The sequence below is a fragment of the Cetorhinus maximus genome, chromosome 10 (assembly GCF_964194155.1).
Source record: "Cetorhinus maximus chromosome 10, sCetMax3.hap1.1, whole genome shotgun sequence".
NCBI classification, from domain to species: Eukaryota; Metazoa; Chordata; class Chondrichthyes; order Lamniformes; family Cetorhinidae; genus Cetorhinus; species Cetorhinus maximus.
The window spans coordinates 64,310,806-64,333,576 of NC_135888.1; the positions used below are offsets into that span (position 1 = coordinate 64,310,806).

Sequence of the window (22,771 nt, forward strand, 5' to 3'; positions counted from 1 at the left end):
AATGGCAGGTGTGAATTCCACAGATAACATTCTTCTTGGTGTGTCCATTCCAGGGAGAGGCCCCCCAACCATGATTATTCAATACGTAACTTTCAGGAAGCTTGATAGCTTGTGTTGAATAAGCAAAGGTCACTTACCCTTTGGCATCCACAAGTAAAAGACAGTTCTAGGAGCTTCCATATGAGCTCAGTTCATGTGTAAAGTTATGAATATGACATGCCTTTACTGGGCATGACAATTGTTACTTTTGATATTGGTTTGGACACCAGTGATGGATCGAGAAACCATTTTTTATTCTTCCAATGCTGCTCACACCAGATTGAGAAGTCCTCTATCAAATGACTACCATACATTATTCAGAGGAAGATCCTCATCTACCCTTCAATGACATTTACAACATTACCTCAGCACTGTCCCGTAATTGTTTTCTGTGGAGAACTTAAGACGGATGCTGAGGGTAGTTGGGGGGGGGTGGCGCAGGGGGTGTGGTGGGAGGGTGGGGTATGTTTGATAAACTCACATTTTACGTAGGTTTGGTAGCTTCTTGAAGATGCCTGTTGCCTCCAGGATGGTCAGTTCATTGTCATTTAACCTCCTGAACCACAAAAAAGAGACAATTAATGGGGTTAACACTTCATGTATCAGAATTGTGAAGAAACCTTCAACGGCGAGAAACAATTTATAAACTGAGCTACAGTTCAAGCATTAGTGTATAATGGGTAAAAGAGACACTTGCTAAGGTGGATTTTACATGTGTATGTGTTTGGGGGGGGCGGGGGGGGGTGGAAAGGCCACCCCACAGCACTAAAACATTGCCGGCAGACTAAACAAGCTGAGGGTGGGGCTTTCAACCCTCAAAGAAAGTCCCGCTTCTGAGAGCTGCCAGCGTATTTCATTGGCCAGCAGTATAGCAGTCCCATGAAGAAGACAGCAATGGATCGTGGACTTGGCTAAGTCTGGGATTTTAGGGTGGCGAGGGATCGAGCACCCTAGGGAGGGCTGTGAGCAGAGTTGGGAGTCAGGTTTTGGAGGCCAAGCGGGGAGGCACAAAGGCAGGGTATCACCTTTGAGAGGGGAAGGTGGGGGTCCCTGATGCTGCACACAGGGTGCCCCCTCAAAGGATGTAACCCCCTCCCCATCATTCCCACTTTTTCATTATGGTGCGGGCAGCATAATATTCAGGTCAGTTGGCTTGTTAACAAGCTCAATTGCAAATAATTATTTTGTTTAAATGGCGGGTGGGCTGTCAATTTCAGCCCCCGCCTGCCTAACACATAATGGGAACCTGGCGCGTTGACGTCGGGCTCACGACTTGGCGTCATCATGCCAGATTTTACGCATGTGCAGCTGGCAACATTCCCAACTTCCATGTGTAAATTCCCTGTCCTAGGTTTCTGCCATTGCATAATCAACCTTGGGAAAGATACAAAATAGCCATTTGGGCCCATCAGCAGTGTTTTGGTCCATGTTTTGATCCTGCTAGTTCAGACTGCTTTCATCCTTCTCCAATTTGCACTCATACTGGCATTCCTTTGATCCCTGTTGAATCTGGAGCCTGTCCCACTCCCTTTTCAAGTATGCCTGCATCCACTGCACTTCATATCAGTTTCTCCCATATCTCTAACAAATCTGCATGTGATGTAGTTGCATCACAATTTACCTTCAGCTCGAACAAGTGCGAGCAGGGCACAGAAGGGCTTATCCTATCTACTGAACAGAGACTCCCTCACCCTACTCTCCAAACTCAATCTCTGCTCTCTCACATTATTTGTTCCAGTTTTTGACCCTCCCTTTCCTGAAGGTTGGGGTACGGTTTTCGGAGCACAGCAGCCCAAGTGGTCATTCTCTCTATACGTCAACCCTGGACAATATACATTGGCAGGATATTTCAACACGAAGGGTATCACACCTGAATCTGAACCCTGTGCTCCTGAACATGAATCATCTAGGATGGTGTTACTAGAGAATGATTGAGAAACAAGATCATGGCTACTATTTCCTGCTGCCCATGCCAAGCACTGTCATCCCGGTTGAGACAGGCTAACTGAGATCTTCAGCTTGGTCTACATGGCTGAGTATCACAGAGAAAGCAATACATTTATCTACTAAGCTTCAGGGGAAGCTCACTTGCCCATAATATATCTGGTGTGCAGTGATATTGCAGTCAATTCAATTCTGTCTCTTAACCTCAGAGTGTTTCAACAATTTTAGTTGTGTCTCCACTTTCAAAAAGCCAAGGTATCACTCAGCAGAGGTGACATGTTATGTTATATAGTTATTGTTTGGTTAGGAGGGTGAAACTTCTCCCTCTGTATTAGCAGTGAGGCAGTTAGCCTCACAGTCAGACTTACAGTTCAGTGGTGTATTCCGGAACATGGCTGGGTATTCTGGTGAGCTTCTGGTTGGAGCAGTCCACGACTGTGCCCTCACAGCGACATTTCTCGGGGCAAACCAGATCCATGAAGCAGTCACCATTTAGCTTGGTCCGGTAGTCCTCTGATCCTGTACACAATACCAATCATAACCAATTAGGTGCATTAATGACAATGTCCCTCTTCGTTCTTCAAATTTGATTTGATGTGATCTTCAACTATGCTTACACACAAGACAAATATTTAAAGAGCATCAGCGCGGGCTGGCATGGTGGCACAGTGTGTCATAGTGCCAATATGGCATGGATCTTGATTGACTGGCCAGATACTGAGTTCCAGTTTGCATACAAAAACTGACGGACAGGTAAAAATCAACTGGTCCATCCAGTCTGTTCCACAAGTGATCTCATCTCACCTGTGCTGTCACTCCATTCCAACTGGTGCTTCTTGAAGAAGAGAAAAATTGGGATCAACATTCCTCACAGACTCCTGGAAACCGTTTACAGGATTGCAGAATGATTGGGAACCTATTGCTCAATCTGCAGACTGTAAGGAGGCAGTGATCAAATCCTGGTTGCTACCTTGACAAGTGTGATCATGATTTAGTTAATGTTACAGTGGATAAGATTCTGTTATAAAAGGATGATTAAGTCATGAGGAGGCACAGTCTTCTTCTCCACTCACTGCTTGTGAGTAGATCCTCTTCCTAGGGTTGCTCAGCTGAACTGCACTTGGATTAAGGGGTAACACTGGATTTAGGAGCAAGTGTAGGCCATTTAGCCCTTCAACCCTGCTTTGCCATTCGATAAGATCATGGCTGATCTGATTGTGGCCTCAACATTAGTAATGCAGTGACTATGATCCTGCATTAGAAATCCAGAGACTGGGAGTTCAAATCCCACAATGGTAAATTTAAATGGAATGTCACACAACACTCAAGAAACTCGACACCAGCAAGCACACAGTAGTTTATTTTATCAGCCCACCACCCACTCAAATCCACATGTTTGCCACAATGCACAATCTGTAATATGCACTGCAGCAAGTTACCAATCTTACTTCAACAAATGTGACTTCTATCACTAAAAATTAGTCAAGTCTACTTAAGTTCATTTACTGCAAAAGAAGTCATAATCATAGGAACATCATCAATTACCTCCAAGTTCCATTCCATGTCACACGTGATCTTGACTTGAATGTATATCACTGTTCCTTCATTGTCGCTGGGGGTAATATCTTGGAATCCCGACCTAACCTGATTGTGGCAGCACCCATAGCAGTTCAAGGAGAAGACATATCACCTCCTTCTCAGGGCAAGTAGGGATGGGTAATAAAAGCAGCCTTGCCAGTGAGCCCCATATCATGAAAACAAATTTGAATCAAATTAAATTAAAATTGAATTCAATAAATCTGATAAGTTATGGGCTGGCAGCAGGGCAAAAATTACCCTCAGGGCTGTTGTTATAGAAACTGAACTGATGCCCTTCAGGGAAATGAACCTGCTATCCCTGTCTATCTTGCCAACATGTGGCACCAATTCCATATTACCCTTTGAAGCAACCTTGCTAACTACTTGGTTGTCAAAACTATCACTCAATTCAAGATGGCACCTACTCACAACAGCAGGGAGAGGAAAATTGAAGCCAGTGGGACTCAGGGGGAAAACTCTTCAATGGAGGGAGTCATACGTAGCACAAAGGAGCTCCTTATAGCAGTGTCCTAGTCCCAACCATCTTCAGCTGCTTCATCATCAACATGCTTTACCTTCCCTCCATCATAAAGCCAGAAGTGGGGATGTTTGCTGTGTTCAGTCCCATTCACCACTCCTCAGAAAATGAAGCAGTCCATGCTCGAATGCAGCAAAACCTGGACAACATTCAGGCTGATAAGTGGTGAGGAACATTTGCACCACACAAGTGCCAAGCAATGACTATTTCCAAAAGGAGAGAGTCTAACTTTGTCTCTTTGATGTTCAGCATTACCATCGCTGACTCTCCCAACATCAAGATCTTAGGGTTAATATTAACCAGAAACTGGACTGGACCAACCATATAAATACTGTGGCTACAAGAGCAGGTCAGAGGCAGGATATTCTGCAATGAGCGACTCGCCTTCTTTCCACCGCCTACAATTCAGGAGTGTGTTGGAATACTCTCTACTTGCCTGGATGAGTACAGCTCCAACAACACTCAAGAGGTTTGACACCATCCAAGACAAAGCAGCCCACTTGGTCAGCACCCCATCCACGTAAATATTCACTCCCTCCACCACCAGTGCAAGGTGGCAGAAGTGTGTGTCATATACATACGCACTGTAGCAACTTGCCAAGGTTTGTTCACGGCACCTTTCAAACTCACAACCTCTACCACCTGTGAGGACAAGGGTAGCAGATGCGTGGGAACACCACCACTTGGAAGTTCGCCTCCAAGCACCACACCATCCTGACTTGGAAATATATCGCCGTTCCTTCATTGTCGCTGGGTCAAAATCCCAGAACTCCCTATCAGCACAGTTCAAGGAGGAGGCTCACCACCACCTTCTCAAGGGCAATTAGGGATGGGCAACAAATGTTGCCCTTGTCAGTGACAGCAACATTCTATGAAAGAGTAAAACAAGTAAATAAATGTGGCCTTTCCAGCATTCAAGCCCATCTCCCAAAACAAATATTACAAAACAGAGACAGATCTCCTTATGTTAATTAACTGGAAATATATTTTTAATCATTAAATAAAACAGCCCCACAATACCTATTATTCTGTTTTCCAAGCTCTCCAATCACTTTGCAACATAATTGTTTTCAGGCTTTGCCAATTCAGTCTATGTTTTCATTCTAAAAATACTTACATATATGTTGGTAACATACATAATGGCGGAGCATTTTTAAAAAATCTTTAAAATTCAAGTTCACAGCACAGAGGAATCAGCAATGATATGGTTCAATAGTCTAGCTCCTGTGGTGGTCTGATTTTTTGTGGTGTCTGTATTAATGAAGGGTTTCCTTTGTTTCTTTTTATATTGACCATCATTTGTGCAAATTAGTGCAGTGAAAATACTTACTGAAGTACTGTTCAGAAATGGGCAAGCTGTGGATCCTCTACTTGTGGCAGCAATGTCACTACATCTGTTTATAGCTTTCATATCTCGCTGTGTAAGGTTTGATTTGGCACAAAGTTACAGGGTGGGATTCAAAAATATAGGGAAAGAGTCAATGGTTATGCAGGGCCAAGGATAAGGACCCATTTTGTCAAATTTCAGTTTGCTCACTACTGACAAGCTGACCCTACAACATTGACTGGTGAAGTGCTTCTGCACAAAGAGATAAACATACTCGTGGCCACTGCCAGGAATATCCAGGTAGTTGACTGCATAGCGTTTTTGCAATAACAGCCCTAACTTCACCCCTGCCTCAGCTCATCTGCTGATGAAACCCTCATCCATGTTTTTCTTATATTTAGACTTGACTATTCCAATACTCTCCTGGCCAGACTCCCATCTTGCAACCTACAGAAACTTGAGCTCCTCCAGAACTCTGCTGCTGTATCATAAATCACTTCAAGTCCCCATGCTGGCTGAACAACATTAGCTTCAGGTCCAGTGACACCTCAAAATTTAAAAGTTCTCATCCTTGCTTTCAAATCTCCCCAAGGCCTTGCCTCTCCTATCTCTATAAACTTCTTCAACTCCACCACACTCCTTGATCTCTGCATTGCTTTAATTCTGCACTCTTGCACATGCCCTTGATTTTCATCACCTCACCGTTGGTGGCCAATTCAGTGCCTAGGGTCTAAGATCCAAAATTCCCTCCAAAAACTCTCCACCTCCCTTTCGTGCTTTCCTTCTTTAAGACACTCCTCAACACGTACCTCTTTGAGCAAGCTTTTAGCCACCTGACTTAACATCCCCTCATGCGGCTGGGTGTCAAATGTTATTTGGTAATGCTCCTGTGGAGCACCTTGGAACTTAATTAGAACAGAAATAAACATAAAATAATATTTAAACACAGTAAGCTTATTGCTTCACAAGCTCTGTTTTTCCAAAAAGAAAGAGAACGACTGGTTTCTCCACAGCAGAGTAATCACCCAAAATTCATGTTGTTCCTACAAGGGCAGGTTCCTGAATATTTTCATCATCTTGTTGTCACTATTTTCATCAATATTTATTTACCCTGGTGATACTTGTCTGTCTAGCCACTAAAGTCAGTACAAGTAATAAACCCTAAAAAGGAGCCTTACAAACTTGGAAAACCTATAAACCACCTCTCTTGGGGAAATGCTGCAGCCAACTAGCACATGTGGAGACAAGCACTGAAGCTTGTTTCAGCTTATATTTCAAGGACCATCTATGCCAAATTCACAACATCCAACATTCCAGGAAGGCAACCAGAGATGGCGCAGCTATAGAAGATCCCCCAAGCACCAACAACGACAACATGAACTGCCAGATCTGTCGATGTCCATGCCGATCCCACATTGCATTGGACTCTTCAGCCATGAGAGGATCCACAGAAGATGATGAAATCACTTACAGCTTGGAAATACTCAAACAAGAGGCATCTACTACTAATATGGCCCTTTCATTCAGACATTCAATATTATTTATTATTTTAATTACTTTTTCACTAATCATCCAGTTCCATAATTATGGTCTTGCATGGGTTATATATAAGATAAGGGTCCTTCTGTATTGCTTCAAACAAATGCCTTAATCTCAATATATGAAGAATGCCTCCTCAACTGCACCAATACAACATATCTATTTCCAACACCAACTTTTGCTCAAGTGAGATTGGCAATTCATTTGCAATTATTGCTCCATTCTGTTTATTTTTTTTTACTGTGCCAATAGGATCTGGATGAGTAATAAAATAAAAGCTGGAAATTTGAAATAAAACAGAAAATGCTAGAAAATCTCAGCGGGTCTGGCAGCATCTGTGAAGAAAGAAAAACAGAGTTAATGTTTTGAAGAAGAGTTATATTGGATTTGAAACTTTAACTCTGTTTCTCTCTCCACACATGCTGTCAGACCTGCTGAGTTTTTCCAGGATCTGGATGAGACTGCTCAAACTCATTTAGCTTAGGGCATAAACCATTAACAGAGAAAACCCAACTCCCAGAGGTGAAGAGGCATAGTAAAAAAACAATGTTTTCACTTAGGAGTAGGCCATTGACTCCCACCACCACCACATCCCACCCTCCAAACCCCACATGTGTTGAAAAAGATCATGGTTGATGTGTACCGTCCCAGTTTTATACCCTTATCTAACAATAATTTATCACTCTCAGCCTTGAAAATTTCAATTGACCCCCCAACATCCACTGCCTTTTGGTGGAGCAACCTCTATATTTCCAGTACCCTTTGTGGTAAAAAGTGCTTCCTGATTTCACTCTGAAATGGTCCAGCTCTAATTTTAAGGTTGAGCCTACTTGTTCATAGTGTTTAAGTAGGTTTCACTCTCACCTCTGAGTGAGAAGGTTATAAGTTCAAGTTCAAGTGCACTCCAGAATTTGAGCTTAAAAATCTAGGCAGGCACTCAGTACAGTACTGAGGAAGTGCTGCGCTGTCAGAGGTGCGGTCTTCCAAATTAGATGTTAAACCAAGGCGTCATCTGTTTTCTCAGGTGGGCTAAAGATCGCATGCCACTATTTTGAAGAAGAGCAGGGGAGTTATTCCAGGTACCCTGGCCAATATTTATCCCTCAATCAACATGACAAAAAGAAACAGATTATCTGCTCATTATCACATTGCTATGTGGGTGGGAGCTTGCTGTGCACAAATTAGCTGCTGCATTTTCCACATGACAACAGTGGCTATACTTCAAAAGTATTTCATTAGCTGAAAAGTGTTTTCCTGCAGCTGCGACAGGTGCTATATAAATGTAAATCTTTCTTTTCTCTGGATTCCACCACCAGAGGAATTAAATTATCTACTCTATCAAATCCTTTCATTATTTTATATACCTGAATTAGATATGCCCTCAACTTTCTAATCTCAAGGGAATACCTGTCCTCATAATTTAACCCTTTAAGCACTAATTTCAACTCCAAGGCCAATATGCCCTTCTTATGGTTCTGTTCCCAAAACAGATAACATTACTCCAGATGAAGTCTGATCAAGACTCTGCACAATTCCCTCATACTTGTGCTCCAACCTCCTTGTGATAATGGCCAACACTATATTAGTCTTTTTAAATTAAGTTTTGTACCTGTGCACTAATATTTAGTGATCTGCGTACATGGGCACCTCTTTGTCCCTCAATAGCTCACCATTAAGAAGATATTCGACTTGTCCTTCTCAGGTTCAAAGCGGATGACCTCACACTTGCCCACTTTGAACTTCACCTGCCATAGTTTTGCTCACTCACTTAGTCCAAATTGACCTATTTGAACCAGAGAGAAAACAAAGGCTGACAAATACGGTTAACATGGAAAGAATCAGCAGGCTACTGGCTTAGGGAATATGATGGGAAAAAATTTTGTGCCATTGCTTCCTAAAGGAAGAGATTAAAGGTCATTGGCTGGCACGATACAATTATATGTTATGCACGTGTGGCACAGGCTTGGAATACAGAAACTGGATTTTTGTACACCCAGATTTGCAGATTTGGAAAGCATGAGAATATTTCTCCCCCAATCCATGCATGGTACAGACTGCAGTAATGCTATGCCCAGTGGTGCATGTTGGCAGAACTTCCAGACAGATTGAATTTGAGTTAATGGGCTCAATTTTGGGCCCTCACGAAGTCAGGAACAGCGGCGGGGTGGGGCGACGGGCCTGACATTACTGGTGATGAATGGGTGTGAGAGTCTCAGGACACCGTTCCCAGTACTGGCCATTTCAGGGGAGGCCGCTTCAGGGGCCGGGTCAACTGCCCTGCCTTCATTAGGCGGGCAGGCAATTGGGCTCATGAAGGCCTCTTTTAAAAGAAAGTTTCCTGACTCAATGGAGGACAGATCAGATGCCTGGAGTTGGGCACCCAGTGGCAGGCTGGGGTACCACTCCAGAGCTCCTGGCAGCTTACAGGCCCTTCCTGTCTGAGTAAGGCTACAGCCAAAAGCCTCCATGGAGATGGGCTCTCCAGCATCAAGAGCCTTCCTACCATCCTCATTTGGGCAGAAAACCCATATCTATGCTATTTAAGGTCAAAATCTTAACTTTAACCAGCTCCACCTCCCCACCCCCGGCCAACCCCGAAGCGACTCAAAATCAAACCCAGCTACTGTTTCCTGCCTGCCTCCCATGGCAAATATTCAGCACATTATTTGTTATGCTCTTAGGATGAGGAATGTTAGTGCTGGCAGATTTCAGCTGCTCCGAATCAGCATCAAACCAGACCAGGCCGACAGCTAAATGAAGAACAAAGCTCCCTCTGCTCTGCCCCTCAGTCCCAACCTCAGAAGAACAGCAAGGTGATATTTCTACCAGTCCCCACACCAGCCATCTGTGGCCTGCTATTTGACATTTAATTGTCAATTAGTGCCAAACTAGGCCCTAGCCTATTATTAGCTGGATTGAGACTGCCCAAACAGATAAGAGCCAGTAATTAGAGGAGGGTTTCATCTCATCAGTCTGGGCAGGAAGCCCACAAAATACTCACGGTTTAGAGCAGTTTAAGAAGTCGTGCACAAAGAACCAACTGTGATCCAGCAAAGGTACAAGCACCTCTGGTCTAGTGCAGGAACAACCAGCTCTCAATGTCATCATTAGCACATTCCTCAGCTAATATCACCACCGTCAACACCCCTTTGTCCTTTTGTCTATGACATCTTTGGCAATCTCTTCTTTCCCTCCACCTATCACTGGCCCTCTATCCAGCTCTACCTGTCCCACCCCACCTTCAACCAGCTTATATTCCACCTCATTTCTATATTTCTTAGTTCTGATGAAGAGTCATACGGACTCGAAACGTTAACTGTATTCCTCTCCGCAGATGCTGTCAGACCTGCTGAGTATTTTCGTTTTTGTTTCAGCTCTCACCTGGACAGCTATAAGCAATTCTGATCAAGGGCACAAAGAACATACTGACATTTGGTACAGGTAAAATCAATTCAATACAAGGGCATACAATCCAGCACACACAATCACCTCTAATCTAGAACACGTATGAGCAGATCTAATTTAGCGCAGGAACTAGCAAGAAACCTTTTTAGAGCTAAAGTGCATCCACACACCAAGCCCCCCACCCCACCCCCAATATTCTGCATGCAGTGGTTGATGGTGTTTGAATGTCTCGTATAAAGAAAGACAGATTTTCAGGTAGTAGCAGCAACTGAGAGAGTGTTCCTCGGGCAGGGGAAGCAGCGTGTGAAACCGTTGCAGGTATTCCTGTGAATGATTAATGCTTAAGAGGAAAGACGAAAATAATTATGTCCAGTTTTGGTTGCCACACATGATGAGGCCCTGGAGGAGGTACACAGGAGGGCAGCCAAAAATCATACCCAGTCTTCAGGCTCTTAGCAGCCAAAATAGACTTCAGTAGTTAGGGTTATTTTCGTGAGAGAAAAGAGCTGTTAGAGAATGTACCTCTGAGGTTTTTAAAATGATGATTTCATAAAATCATACTGTACAGAGGGAATCTATTCCACCCACAGTGCCTATGCCAGCTCTTTGAACGAGCTATCTAATTTGTCGTACTCTCCTGCTCTTTTTCCACAGCCCTGCAATTTTCTCCCCTTGAAGTATTTATCCAATTCCCTTTTGAAATTTACAGTTGAGTCTGCTTTCCACCTCCCTTTCAGGCAGCGCATTCCAGATCATAACAATGAGTAAGAGAAATTATCCTCACATCCCTCTGGTTCTTTTGCCAATTACTTTAAATCTGTGCCCTTTGGTTACCAACCCTTTTACCATTAGAAGTCATTTCTGCACATTATTCCATCAAAACCTGTCATAATTTCGAACACCTCCAATAAATTGCCCCTTAACCTATTCTGCTCTAAGGAGAACAACCTAGTTTCTCCAGTCTCTCAACTCCTTTCTCCCTGGTAGCATTCAAAACTCCGCTGCACTCTCTCCAATACCTTGACATCCTTCCTAAAGTACGGTGACCAGAATTGGATACAGTACTGGCAGGATTAAAATTAAACAAATTAAAATTCAATGATTATCAAATACCCAAGCAAAGAGTCAAAAGGCTTCTATCTGGAGAGTTATTTCTACCCGGGAAGTATTTCTGTTCATGGGGATTCATCGCCACCTGGAGTTATACAGTGGTTATGGATTTCCTGCAGCCCTTCAATAGAAAACTGGGCAAGTAGCCGAGAGATGGGAGAACATTTTGAGTTATAAAAAGCTAGGTTGAATAGCTGAAAATGGGGAAAATCTTATGAGTTACCAAGGCCACCTTGTTTGATTACTTTAGGGGCATGGAAAGGAAATTAGCAAAACATTCTTCCCCCTGCAAATCGACCTCTCCCAGGTGATTACATGACTGGGCAAAGGAGGGGCCCATTGATGGTACATGAGGTTGTACCATCTGGAAGGGTCAGGCTTGATTGTTCAGCTGCTCTTTCTCCTCATTCTTTTCATACATTCTTCTGCTTGCATGAAACACTAATGTCTCCCAACTTGCCTATCCAAAATTCTGCTTCCTTCAGTCCAACCTTGAGTGGCAGTGGTGACTATCATAGAAATGGGTCCACAGCCCTCACTGCTGTATTGGAATTGCATCAGAACAAATGGATGCAGTTAGCCTGCATGAGGAGAAAATGAAGAGAAAAACTGTCTTTTCATATTTTTATAAGACTTATTTATACACAACGTATACAGCATTATTTGGGTTGTGAGCTCTTTAACCCTCCCCCCGCTTCCCTATTAATACCAAGTTGTGCTTACAATTAAACCATAGCAACTGTTGTTATGTTGCAGAGTGGTTGGAGATATTGAGCATTCTTTGATCTACTTGGGTGGCACCAGCATCCAGTAGCTTTGAGTCACATTTCAGACCATTTCATTTTTACCCTTGCCTCAGAAAACATCATTAGCATCCCCAGCTTGTTGGAGTGAGGTAGGAGGGGCTTGACATGCTGCAGAAAGACACAAGGCGTACCATGGTGCTTGACGAAACCATGTTTTACTCATAGCTTGGAACCACATGGTTAGATCAAGCACAACAGAACACCTCGCTTAGAATCAGAGCCAGTGTTAGGCAACGCCAAGGAGAGCAGAAAGGCAAGAGAGAACGAAGGAGGCTGGTGAGCACAATCTGGAAGCTCGGCTGGCAGTCAATGATTTATCCATGCAAAAACAAAAATATTATAGTGCCAAATCATCCAATTAGAACAAGCTGTTAACTAGCAACACCAGGCAGGAGGACTCCACTGTCATAATAAACCCAGGTAGCAATTACAGATTGCCTGGTTCAGTGATGAAATTCATAACCAGTTAGTAGATAGAAAAGGCTGTGAAAACTATCATTATTAATTCCAAAGCACAGAGGAGCCTGGGCTGCAGACACAGTTTTGTGTCTGGATATTTCATGTCTGCTTAAATAAATCAATCCTGCTCTGTTGATTTGCGAAGTAATTAGTTAAGTCTTTCATCGCCGAGTACTATAAAGCATCCTCACCCGGCACAACCTCAACCCACCAACCCCCACTAACCCAGCCCTTACGAATGAAGAGAACCATTTTATAGATCGTCATAAGTTTGCAAATGCAAGATGTGGCCACTTTACACAAAGCTGGTTGAAGAAATGAGATACAGGAAAAAACATCAACTTGCATTTATATTGTACCTTTAATGTGCTAAAACATTCCAAGACGTTTCACAGGACGATAATCAGGCAAAATAATCAACAGAGCCAAAGGAGGAAACGTTAGAACAAGCGAGCCAAAGCTTGGTCAGCTGTATTTCACCTAAGTGACCAAGAACAACATTCACCCTTAGCAATTTGTCCATTCCCTTTCTCTCTTCATTGCATAGGCTCTGAAGATCCTAAATTAGGACTCACTAGGTTCCCAACAGCCTACAATGGAATTTAACTGACAGTACAACTTATAGAGCCCGAAGCTGTCCTGCCATAATTACAACAAACAATATTTTACATCTGATCACCACCCCCATTTCCAAGAACCCCCACCTCACCTGTGTCAGTCGTTGATCATGTACACCCTCTCCTGATCAGTGCTTGTTTCGGATGTTACCTTGCGCTACAACAGCATAGAGAAGCAACGCCTACCCTTAACAAGACACTGACAAACTACAAGCTGCTACAGATCTCATGAAAGCTCAACAATGACAAAACATTAAGGATGTAGTTTAGCAACAGTGTCATGTCCTCCTGTAATCTTGAAATTAGGAAGACCACCTGCTCTTGCCCAGAGTCAAGTGCCAACTAATTTGTGCAAGACAGTTGAGATTTATTGGATTTGATAGAGAGAAGTCATAAGCTCAGGCTTTATTTATTGAAGCTTTCATGTCACAGGTGATGTGTTAAGAATACTAAGCAGTAGGTAGCAAACCTCTGATGTTCACCTCTGATGGTGGTGATGCAGGCATGTAGCATCTTACACTGATCGCACTCCGTTATTGGGTTTATTTCATGAGTCTGAAAGCATCACAGCTTAGAGATCCTTCTCCAGGCCTGCCAACTGTCCTCCCTTCAGGGTTGGGTTGCCAACCCTCCAGGATTGTCCTAGAATCTCGAGAAATTATAAATTAATCTCTTGGACGCTGTTGAGAGCAACCCTGTAGAGAAACACAGGGCATTCAAGCATAATACAGACCCTTTTTATTATCTTTGAACACTTCTGTTTATTAGTTATATAAATATGGAAGAGGGAAATAAAGCCACATGACTGATGGTCACAAGAATGCAAGTAATAGGAGAATGAGTAGACCACACAGCCCATCAAGCTTGCTACACCATTCAATACAATCACGGTTGATCTTGCGTTTCCACTCCATTGTCCCCCTGCTCCCCGTATCCTTTAATTCCTTGAGACACCAAAATTTGTCAATCGCAGCCTTAAATATAGTCAACGATGGAGCATCCACAACCCTCTGGGGTGGAGAATTCCAAAGATTCACTGCCATTTTATTGAAGTAATTTCTCCTTATCTCAGTCCTAAATGATTAGACCCTTATCCTGATATTGTGCCCCCATGGTTTAGATTCCCCAACCAGCGGAAACAATCTCTCAGTTTCCATCCTATCAAACGCCTTCAGAATTTTTTAGGTTTCAATGAGGTCGTCTCATTCTTCTAAACTCCAGAGAATATAAGCCCAGTTCACTCAGCCTCTCATCATAAGACAACCCACTCATCCCATGGACTAATTTAGTGAATCTTTGATGTAGTGTCTCTAATGCAAGTATATTCTTTCTTAAAGGTGGAGGCCAAAACTACGCACAGTACTCCAGATGTGGTCGCCAATACCTTGTACAATTCTAGAAAGACTTCTTTATTCTTGCACACCAATTCTCTTGCAGTAAAGGCCAACATGCTACTTGCCTTCCGAATTGCTTGCTGCATCTGTATGCTAACTTTCTGCATTCCTTGTATGAGCACACTTAGGTCTTTTTGAATGTCAACACTTACAAGCTTCACAACTTTAAAAGAATATTATTCTGCTTTTATATTCTTATGACCAAAGTGAATATCTTCACACTTCCCTACATTATACTCCATCTGCTATCCTGTTGCCTATTCATTTAACCTGTCTATATTTCTTTGCAGTCTCCCTGTGTCCTCCCCACAGTTTACCTTTCCACCTAGCTTGGTATCATCAGCAAAGTTAGATACATTACTCTCTGACTTTTCATCTAAGTCATTAATGTAGATTGTAAATAGCTGAGGCCACAGCACTGATCTTTGCTGCACTCCACTATTCACTGCCCGTCAACTTGAAAAGCCATGTTTATGCCCACTCTCTGCTTCCTGTTAACCAATCCTCTATCCATGCTGATATATTACTCTCAACTCCATGAACCCTTATTTTATCTATTAACTTTTTGTGCAGCACTTTATCATGTGCTTTTTGGAAATCCATGTATACCACATCTACTGGTTCCCCTTTATCTACCCTACTAGTTATATCCTCAAAATACTCTAATAAATTTGTCAAACAAGACTTTTCCATTTAGTACAACCATGTTGACTTGGTTTAATCATACAATGCTTTCCTAAGTGCAGAATTCCGAGGTGCAGAGGGATTTAGGTGTTCTAGTGCATGAGTCACAAAAATTTAGTTTGCAGGTTCAGCAAGTAATTAACTTCCTTAATAACAGAAGTCTTAACAACGCATTTAGAAAAGCACAGTCGAGGATCATCCAATCAGGTGGAAAGGTAAGCTTGGGGAGGACACAGGGAGACTGCAAAGAAATATAGACAGGTTAAATGAATAGGCAACAGAATAGCAGATGGAGTATAATGTAGGGAATTGTGAAGATATTCACTTTGGTCATGAGAATATAAAAGCAGAATAAAAGCACAGTCGAGGATCATCCAGTCAGGTGACTAAGGGCCTGACTTTAACTCATTCAAACCCTGTAGCGTAGAGCCCATTCTGTTGCTCTTCTGTTGGGAGGCATAGATACAATGTTCAATAATGGCTGCTTGTAGTTGAGCTTTGTGTTCATGTTACTCAGTATAATGAACAATAGGAAGATGGCAATCAGCCTGGGATGGAGTTTCCTTTTACATTTAATTTGAGAAATTAGTGAAGAACATTGTGAAACATTTTTGGAACCCCTGCAATTGATTTTAAGAAAGTTTGAGCTGTTTGAAAGATTGCTGCATGTGCACATCATATTCAGGTGAGTCAGTACAGTGTGCAATTGGAAAATTGCACTGAAGCATATTAGGGGACAATGGGGGAATTCAACCCTAACAAAGCAGACTGGTATAATTACAAACAAAGGTTACACATTTGACTGAAAGCAAATAAAATAGGCGATGAAGATAAAGTAAATGGTTTCCTCAATATGATGGGGCCAGATGAGTTGGTGTCTGATCTGTCAGCTCCCAGTACAATGGACTATTCTGAAATTAATGAGATTCTAGGCTCATACTATGGCACGACTAAGAATGAGATTGCATTCTAAGAAAGGAAGCAGTTGCCAAGTGAGACTGTTGCAGATTACATTCTCAAATTAAGAAAACTCTCTCGTCACTGTGGGTATGGCACAAACTTAGAAATTGACCATAGAGAAATTTGTAGGAAGCCTAAGGAACAATAAAATTCAGGCCAAGCTTTTGAGCAAAGCCAATAAGCTGACATGGAAGGAGGCCACAGTCATGGAAGTGGTAGAAAGAGATAATTGCAAATTGCAAGGGAGTTCTTTACCTGAGTCGGCAAGGGAGGTCCACCGGATGCAGGCCACAACAGCCAAATTCACAAGTTCAGGTTTGAATTTTTTTAAAGTCAGATGGGCCCTGCGCCTCAGCCAAAATAATGCCAGAGCTCAGAATCTGGAAGTCTGCCCCCGAACCAGGCACCCACAATTTTCGCCAGGGGGCGGGCGTGGTGGGGTGGGGTGGAAATGGGGAAGGCAGGTATTTCACGCATCCACAGTCTAAAAATGCAGCTGCCTTCAAATTGAAGCAATTTTGGTCACCCAGGTTTCCAAAACATGACTTGTGCACTTTAGACATTTGAGGGAAAGGTTTAAATTTGTCGGAGTTATTTGGAGAGGTAAGGTACCCCTTTTGGAAAGGTCAGGTACCCTTCTGAGATTGTTAAAGTTATACATGAATGTATGTAAATAGTAGATAAGGTCTTTGTAACTGTCAAGCTGTCAAGTCATTTAACTATCCTGCACTTTAAATTTTTTTTAAAAAGCAAGCCTGCAGTTGCAAAAAAAGATCAGTGCTTGCAATTCCAATAGATGTTGTTGTCACAAGCCTGTGCTATCATTGTGGTATTATTTCTGCTTGACTATTTCCATGACCTATCATTATCACAGTGGTAGAGGGCAGGGCTGTGAATTCATATTTTATTGGAAGCTCCAAATGATCATAAAGAAATTACCTGCTGTGAGGCTATGAATACAAATATTTGTTTTTATAAGGAATGAAGTACTTGAAGGGAATGTTCGTTTTCATAGGGGATCAACTTCTCCAAAGTAATGTTTGTTTTGTAAGGGATTAAGTACGCAAAGAGATTTAACTGCCTTGAATGAGCTTTTATCAATGAGGGTGTTTTTTTTAAATTTAGTGAAATCTGTAATAGATACTTAGAACTTTATTTTATTTCATCTCAGCATGGCTCCTGAGGTCTGCCCATGGTGATACTGGATGAGTTGCCTTAGAGGATATAAGGCAAAAGGCGGTGGGTGGAAAAGGTTGGCATGAGTTGGCACTAAGCTAGCATAGGGGCTGTAAAGGGCCATGGAATGGGTAGAGGGGTATAAGTTGGCATAGAGGATTTGAAGGATCATAGGGAGTGGCTAGATGGGCATAGGTTGGTATGAGTTGGCACTAAGTTGGCATGAAGCTATAAAAGGCCATGAACATGGGTAGAGGGGCACAGGTTGGCATGGAGGGTATGAGGGGCGACTAGAAGGGAATAGGTTGGCAGGGAGGGTATGAGGGGTCACAGGTGGTGTGTAGAGGGGAAAAGGTGGCATGAAGGGTATGAGGGGGGGTTGGTTAGGTGGAAAATGTTGGCATGTAGGGTATGAGGGGCCATGGGGGGTGGGTGAGGCATGAGGTGGCATAAGTTGGTGCGGAAGGGGCATGGGGATTGTGTGGGGGGTGATGGGGTGTGAGCAGTGAGGGCTGAGTTTTGTTTTACTCTTTTTGTTATAAGTAGGATGAGTTCCAGAATACCAAAGTGGGCCTTTTAACTAGCCCACCCTAGCATTCGGCAGCCTCTGTGGCTGCCTCCACACTGTTTCTACAGGCGGCGGGGCTGAGTTCAGGACTCCAGTTAGTACCCCTTCCCCTGCCACAAAAAAAATCCAACCATTCGGGCAAGTTTCTCCCGAGTCGCATTTCCCAATTCTGCATACCCGACTTGGGAGTGAAAATCCGGCCCCCAGATTCAGAAATTTAGTTGCTACCATTGCCATGGTAGCCATCAACCATTTAAATGCCCTCCATTTCCAGTCAAAGTGCTACTACGCCTTTGGTAAAGTCATATCCAGATGACATGCAAGAGTAGAGGAAACAGTAAGCCCCAGATCGTGGTGAAGCTCCAGGTCACACGCTGCACTAGATTGGGATCATCGCACATCTAAAGGTAGTTCAGGGGTCCGGAAATCCTTGAATGCGCATTTGATAGATGTGGAAACAGAAGTTAATGTTATTGAGCAGGGAGATCAAGAGCTGCACTCAGTAAGAGAGCAATAAAAATAGCACATGGAAGTTGAGAATAATAGCACTGAAAGTAAAATTCCAGTGCCCATAGTAGAAATAATAGAGATTCACAATTTACTTTTATTGTTGGTACAGCTGCAGCTGTGTCCGTTATATCAGAAGGAGAGTACAAGAAGTCCCCAAGTCACATTCCCTTACATAAAACTGGTGTGGATCTGACTAACTATTCCAATAGCAATATTCCAGTGTGAGGTCAAGTTCATGTTAGGTTGAAATATGTTGACACACCCTGTTACTTGCCTTTGGTATTGGAAGGAGGGAACAAAGTTTCCCTGATGGGAAGAAATTAGATTAAGGAGATAATGTTAAATTGGACTGAGTTGTTTACAGTAGGGATCAGGAAGAATACACCTGACATTGAGGAAGTGCTAAGAGAGCATAAAGTGGTTTTTGAGCAAGGAGGGTCCAATGATAAAATTAGGCATCACAAGGCCAAAGTCAAGATAAAGGACAATGTAAAGGACACTGTACAACTGTCATTTACAAGGCTAAGCCAATGCGTTATACACAGTTAGAAGCAGTAAGTTAAGAGCTGAATAGATTAGAAAGAACAGGGACAATTAAGAAGGTGAAGAGCAGTGATTGATCCACACCCATTGTGGTAGCAGATGAGACCATTCAGATTTGTGGAGGGGCGGAATGTTCTCAGTTGGTGAAGGAGGTGAACATTGTCGGGATGAGAGGGATGTGAGGGGGTGGTGAACACTATCGGGAGTGAGGGGGTGAACTGTCAGGAGGTGAGGGGGTGAACATTGTCAGGGGTTGAGGGCAGGTGAGCATTATCGGGGGGTGAGGGGGGTGAATGTTCGCAATTGGTGAGGGGGGTGAACAATGTCAGGGGGTGAAATGGGGTACGTTCTTAGGTGGTGGAGGGGGTGAATATTCTCGGTTGACGGGGGAGGTGAACATTGTTGGGGATGAGGGAAGTGGGGGGAGTGAACACTGTCGGGGTGAGTGGGGGTGAACATCGTCAGGAGGAGAGGGGCGTGAAAATTGTTGGGGGGTGCAAGGGTGGTGAATGTTATTGGGGGTGAGGGGATTAACATTGTCAGGGTGAAGCTATGCACTGTCGAAGTTGACAGCTCCATTTAAAACAGCATCGGCCAATGAACTGGAGACAGACCTTAAGGGGTGGGTTTTCAGTTCTTGATGGAAAAGGGGGCATTGCTTCACTGGAATTACACTCATCACTTGGCCTCCTGACTGCTCGTCGCTGGATTAAAATTGAAGCCAGGACTTGAAGGTGCAAAGGCTCCAGTGTAAAATGGTAAGTGGGTAGAGTAAATCGCAGTTAGTGGCAGGTACACCCGCTCTGCCACTGGCTGCAAGATCTGGGCCACAGTCTTCAATCCCTGCCTCAAACCTAGCCACTTCCTCTCCCTGGCAACTGCCCGAGGCTGAACCAGACTTTTCACAGTCTTGAAATATTTTGGCCCTGCAATTTGTTTCTGACCATGTATCCTTGCCGTCACAATGATCATCTATTTCTACCTCAGGAACATGGCCTACCTCCACTCCTGTTTCACCTCATCTGCTTTTGAAACCCTTGATTATGAGTTGTTAATGCCAGGCTTGACTGTTCAAATACACTCCAAGCTGGTCTCCCATGTTCTATCCTTTTAAACTTGAGGTCATCCAATACCTCACTGCCCCTGTCCTAACTTGTGCCAAGTCCTGTTTACCCATTGCCTCTTTAGTTGCTGACCTATATTGGCTTCCAGTTAAGCAACACCTCAAATTTAAAGTTGTCACCTTTGCTTTCAAATGCCTCCATGTCACCCCTCCCTATCTCTATAACCACCCCCAACCTGTTCATAGGTTCGTAACCTCACAATCCTCTGAGATATCCTCACTCTTCTATTTTTAGCCTCTTTCTGATTTTAATTGCTCCAGCATTGGTGGCTGTGCTTTCAGGTGCCAAGGCCATGTAGCCATGGAGTTTCCTCTATAAACCTTTATCTCTTTACCTCTCTTTTATCTTTTAAGATGCTCCTTAAAACCTACCTCTTTGACCAAGCTTTTAGCCATCTGCCCTAATATATTTTTTATGTGGCTGTCATATTTTGTTCTATAATGCTCCTGTGAAGTGTCTTGGGATGTTTTATTACATAGAAGGTGCTATATAAATTCCAATTTTTCTTGTCATAACATATTCCTTGCTGTAACATCAACAGTTTTATATTAGATCGAAATAAAGTGCTAATTGTTCATGCATATCTCATTAATAATGTAACCACATAAAGGGCTTCTTGTAAGGTTTTGGTGAAAGATAGTATTAAAGAGAGTTAACTCAATATGCTGATTCCAAAAATCCAAACTCAGACAGACTACAATAACTCAATTAGTTATGCGTTCATTAACAATAAACAGCATCTTAACACTCCAGCATGATCATGCATTCATTGTTGCTATACTGCAAGTGATATTGTGTTTGATATAACCCAAACTTGCCATATTACTGAAAGAGGAACAACAGTGCAATTGGATTGTGCCAAGATACCCTTGGAGATTTATAAATGGATTGTTGTTTTTAAAACACAAAACGTGGGAGTACAATCTGTTCAGGAGCAATGCTTTGGGGACTGTTTAATTAGGCAAATGTTGAAAATTAATGCTACAAAACAGCTGGGATGATCATGTGATCAGTGGTTGGACAGTCGCCATTGGAAACAATTTTATCACAAATTCCAAACTAAACCACCATGCCCTGCCCATCTGTTTGCATTTCTATCATTGTCTGTAGTTAAGACTACTACCTAGAAGTTCTTGCACGCACGGAAGACATTTGGCAAACTGTTAATATCAATAAAAGATAAAAAGGCCAATATTTCAGAGGAATTTGGATTCGGACACTGATGCAGATAAAATTTAATTCCCCATTTAAGGTGGCACAGTAGTGAGGAAACACAGGGTTCTCTCCAGAGGGATTCAACGTCCTTCCTAGTCTTCAGTTCTTGTCATGGTGGAGTTTACGCTGGAGCTTACTTCTAAGTCTTGGGCTCTCGTAATGGTGGAGTCCTACCTGGGCTCTTGAGCTTTGGCCAGCTTAAATTGTAGAGTGCTAAACTTTCATTTGGAGGGGCCACTCCAGTCCCAGGTTTGACAGCATGAGTTGTAAAATTCTGGACTCATTCAAAGAGGCCCACTTGAATTACAATTAGAGTTCTGGACTTCCCTTCAGATGGGCCTGAATTCAAATTTTAGCCTTGACTTACATTTCAGTTCAACTGCTCTCAGTGGACAGGTTTCACCAATATTCATTCCGGCTGTTATAACCAAAACATATTGTACAAATAAAAATCCCGTAAAACCTGTTGCCATGGGCCACCTAACATCAGCTATTTACTATGCTTTTCGGAAGTGACAGGGAAAATGGTGCCTGTCTGAAAACATATTACCCTATACTTGCATTTTTTAATGTATAAAAGGACAGCTGTGGAGTACCCAAATTGGGCCAAAGTTAAGTATTTAATAATAAACTCCACATGGTTCAGTTTTAGTCACCATGGCTTTGCAATTCATTCCACTGAGGAGAACAATCCCAGCTTCACTGGTGTCTCCAGATAACTGAAATCCCTCATCCATGCTATCAGTCTAATAAATCACCTCTGCAATCTCTCTAAGGTCTTGATGTCCTTCCAAAAGTGTGGTGCTCAGAATTGGACACAATATTCCAGCTGAGGCCCAACAAATGATTTATAATAATTTCAAAACATCCTCGCTTTGTACTCTGTGCCTCATGACATCATTTAAAGGTATGATGTGTCAATCCAGGAATTGCTTCTCAGTTTCTTTATACTTCTGCTTTGTGCATGACCTCTGGAACAAGGCACTGTGCAAAGGAATTGTATCATCCTGGATTTGTTTTAGTAGGATAGAAGAGCTCGATGAAGGAGCATAATAGTTAGTCAGCTCTCATTTAATACAAGGTTATGGTGGTTAATTTTCCATCTATAAGAAGATTAACAAACTAAATTTATATAGTGCCTTTAATGTAAAATAAATGGCTTAAAGGTTTTCAGAGACATGGAGAAGTGGACACCATCCAAAGGTAGAGAGGCCAAGATGGATGAAAAACAGCTC

General features: G+C 42.8%; 1 protein-coding gene across 1 annotated transcript in view; it reads right to left on the bottom strand.

The window, feature by feature from the left end:
* The window catches only part of LOC144685734 (slit homolog 3 protein-like), a 599,629-nt gene that overhangs the window by 153,099 nt on the left and 423,759 nt on the right, over positions 1-22,771 (bottom strand). Inside the window, exons 15-16 of the mRNA XM_078550561.1 lie at positions 2,352-2,502; positions 521-595 (exon numbers count right to left, since the gene is read on the bottom strand). Of these exons, the coding sequence (XP_078406687.1) occupies positions 521-595; positions 2,352-2,502 (226 nt within the window). The remainder of the gene's footprint in view (positions 1-520; positions 596-2,351; positions 2,503-22,771) is intronic.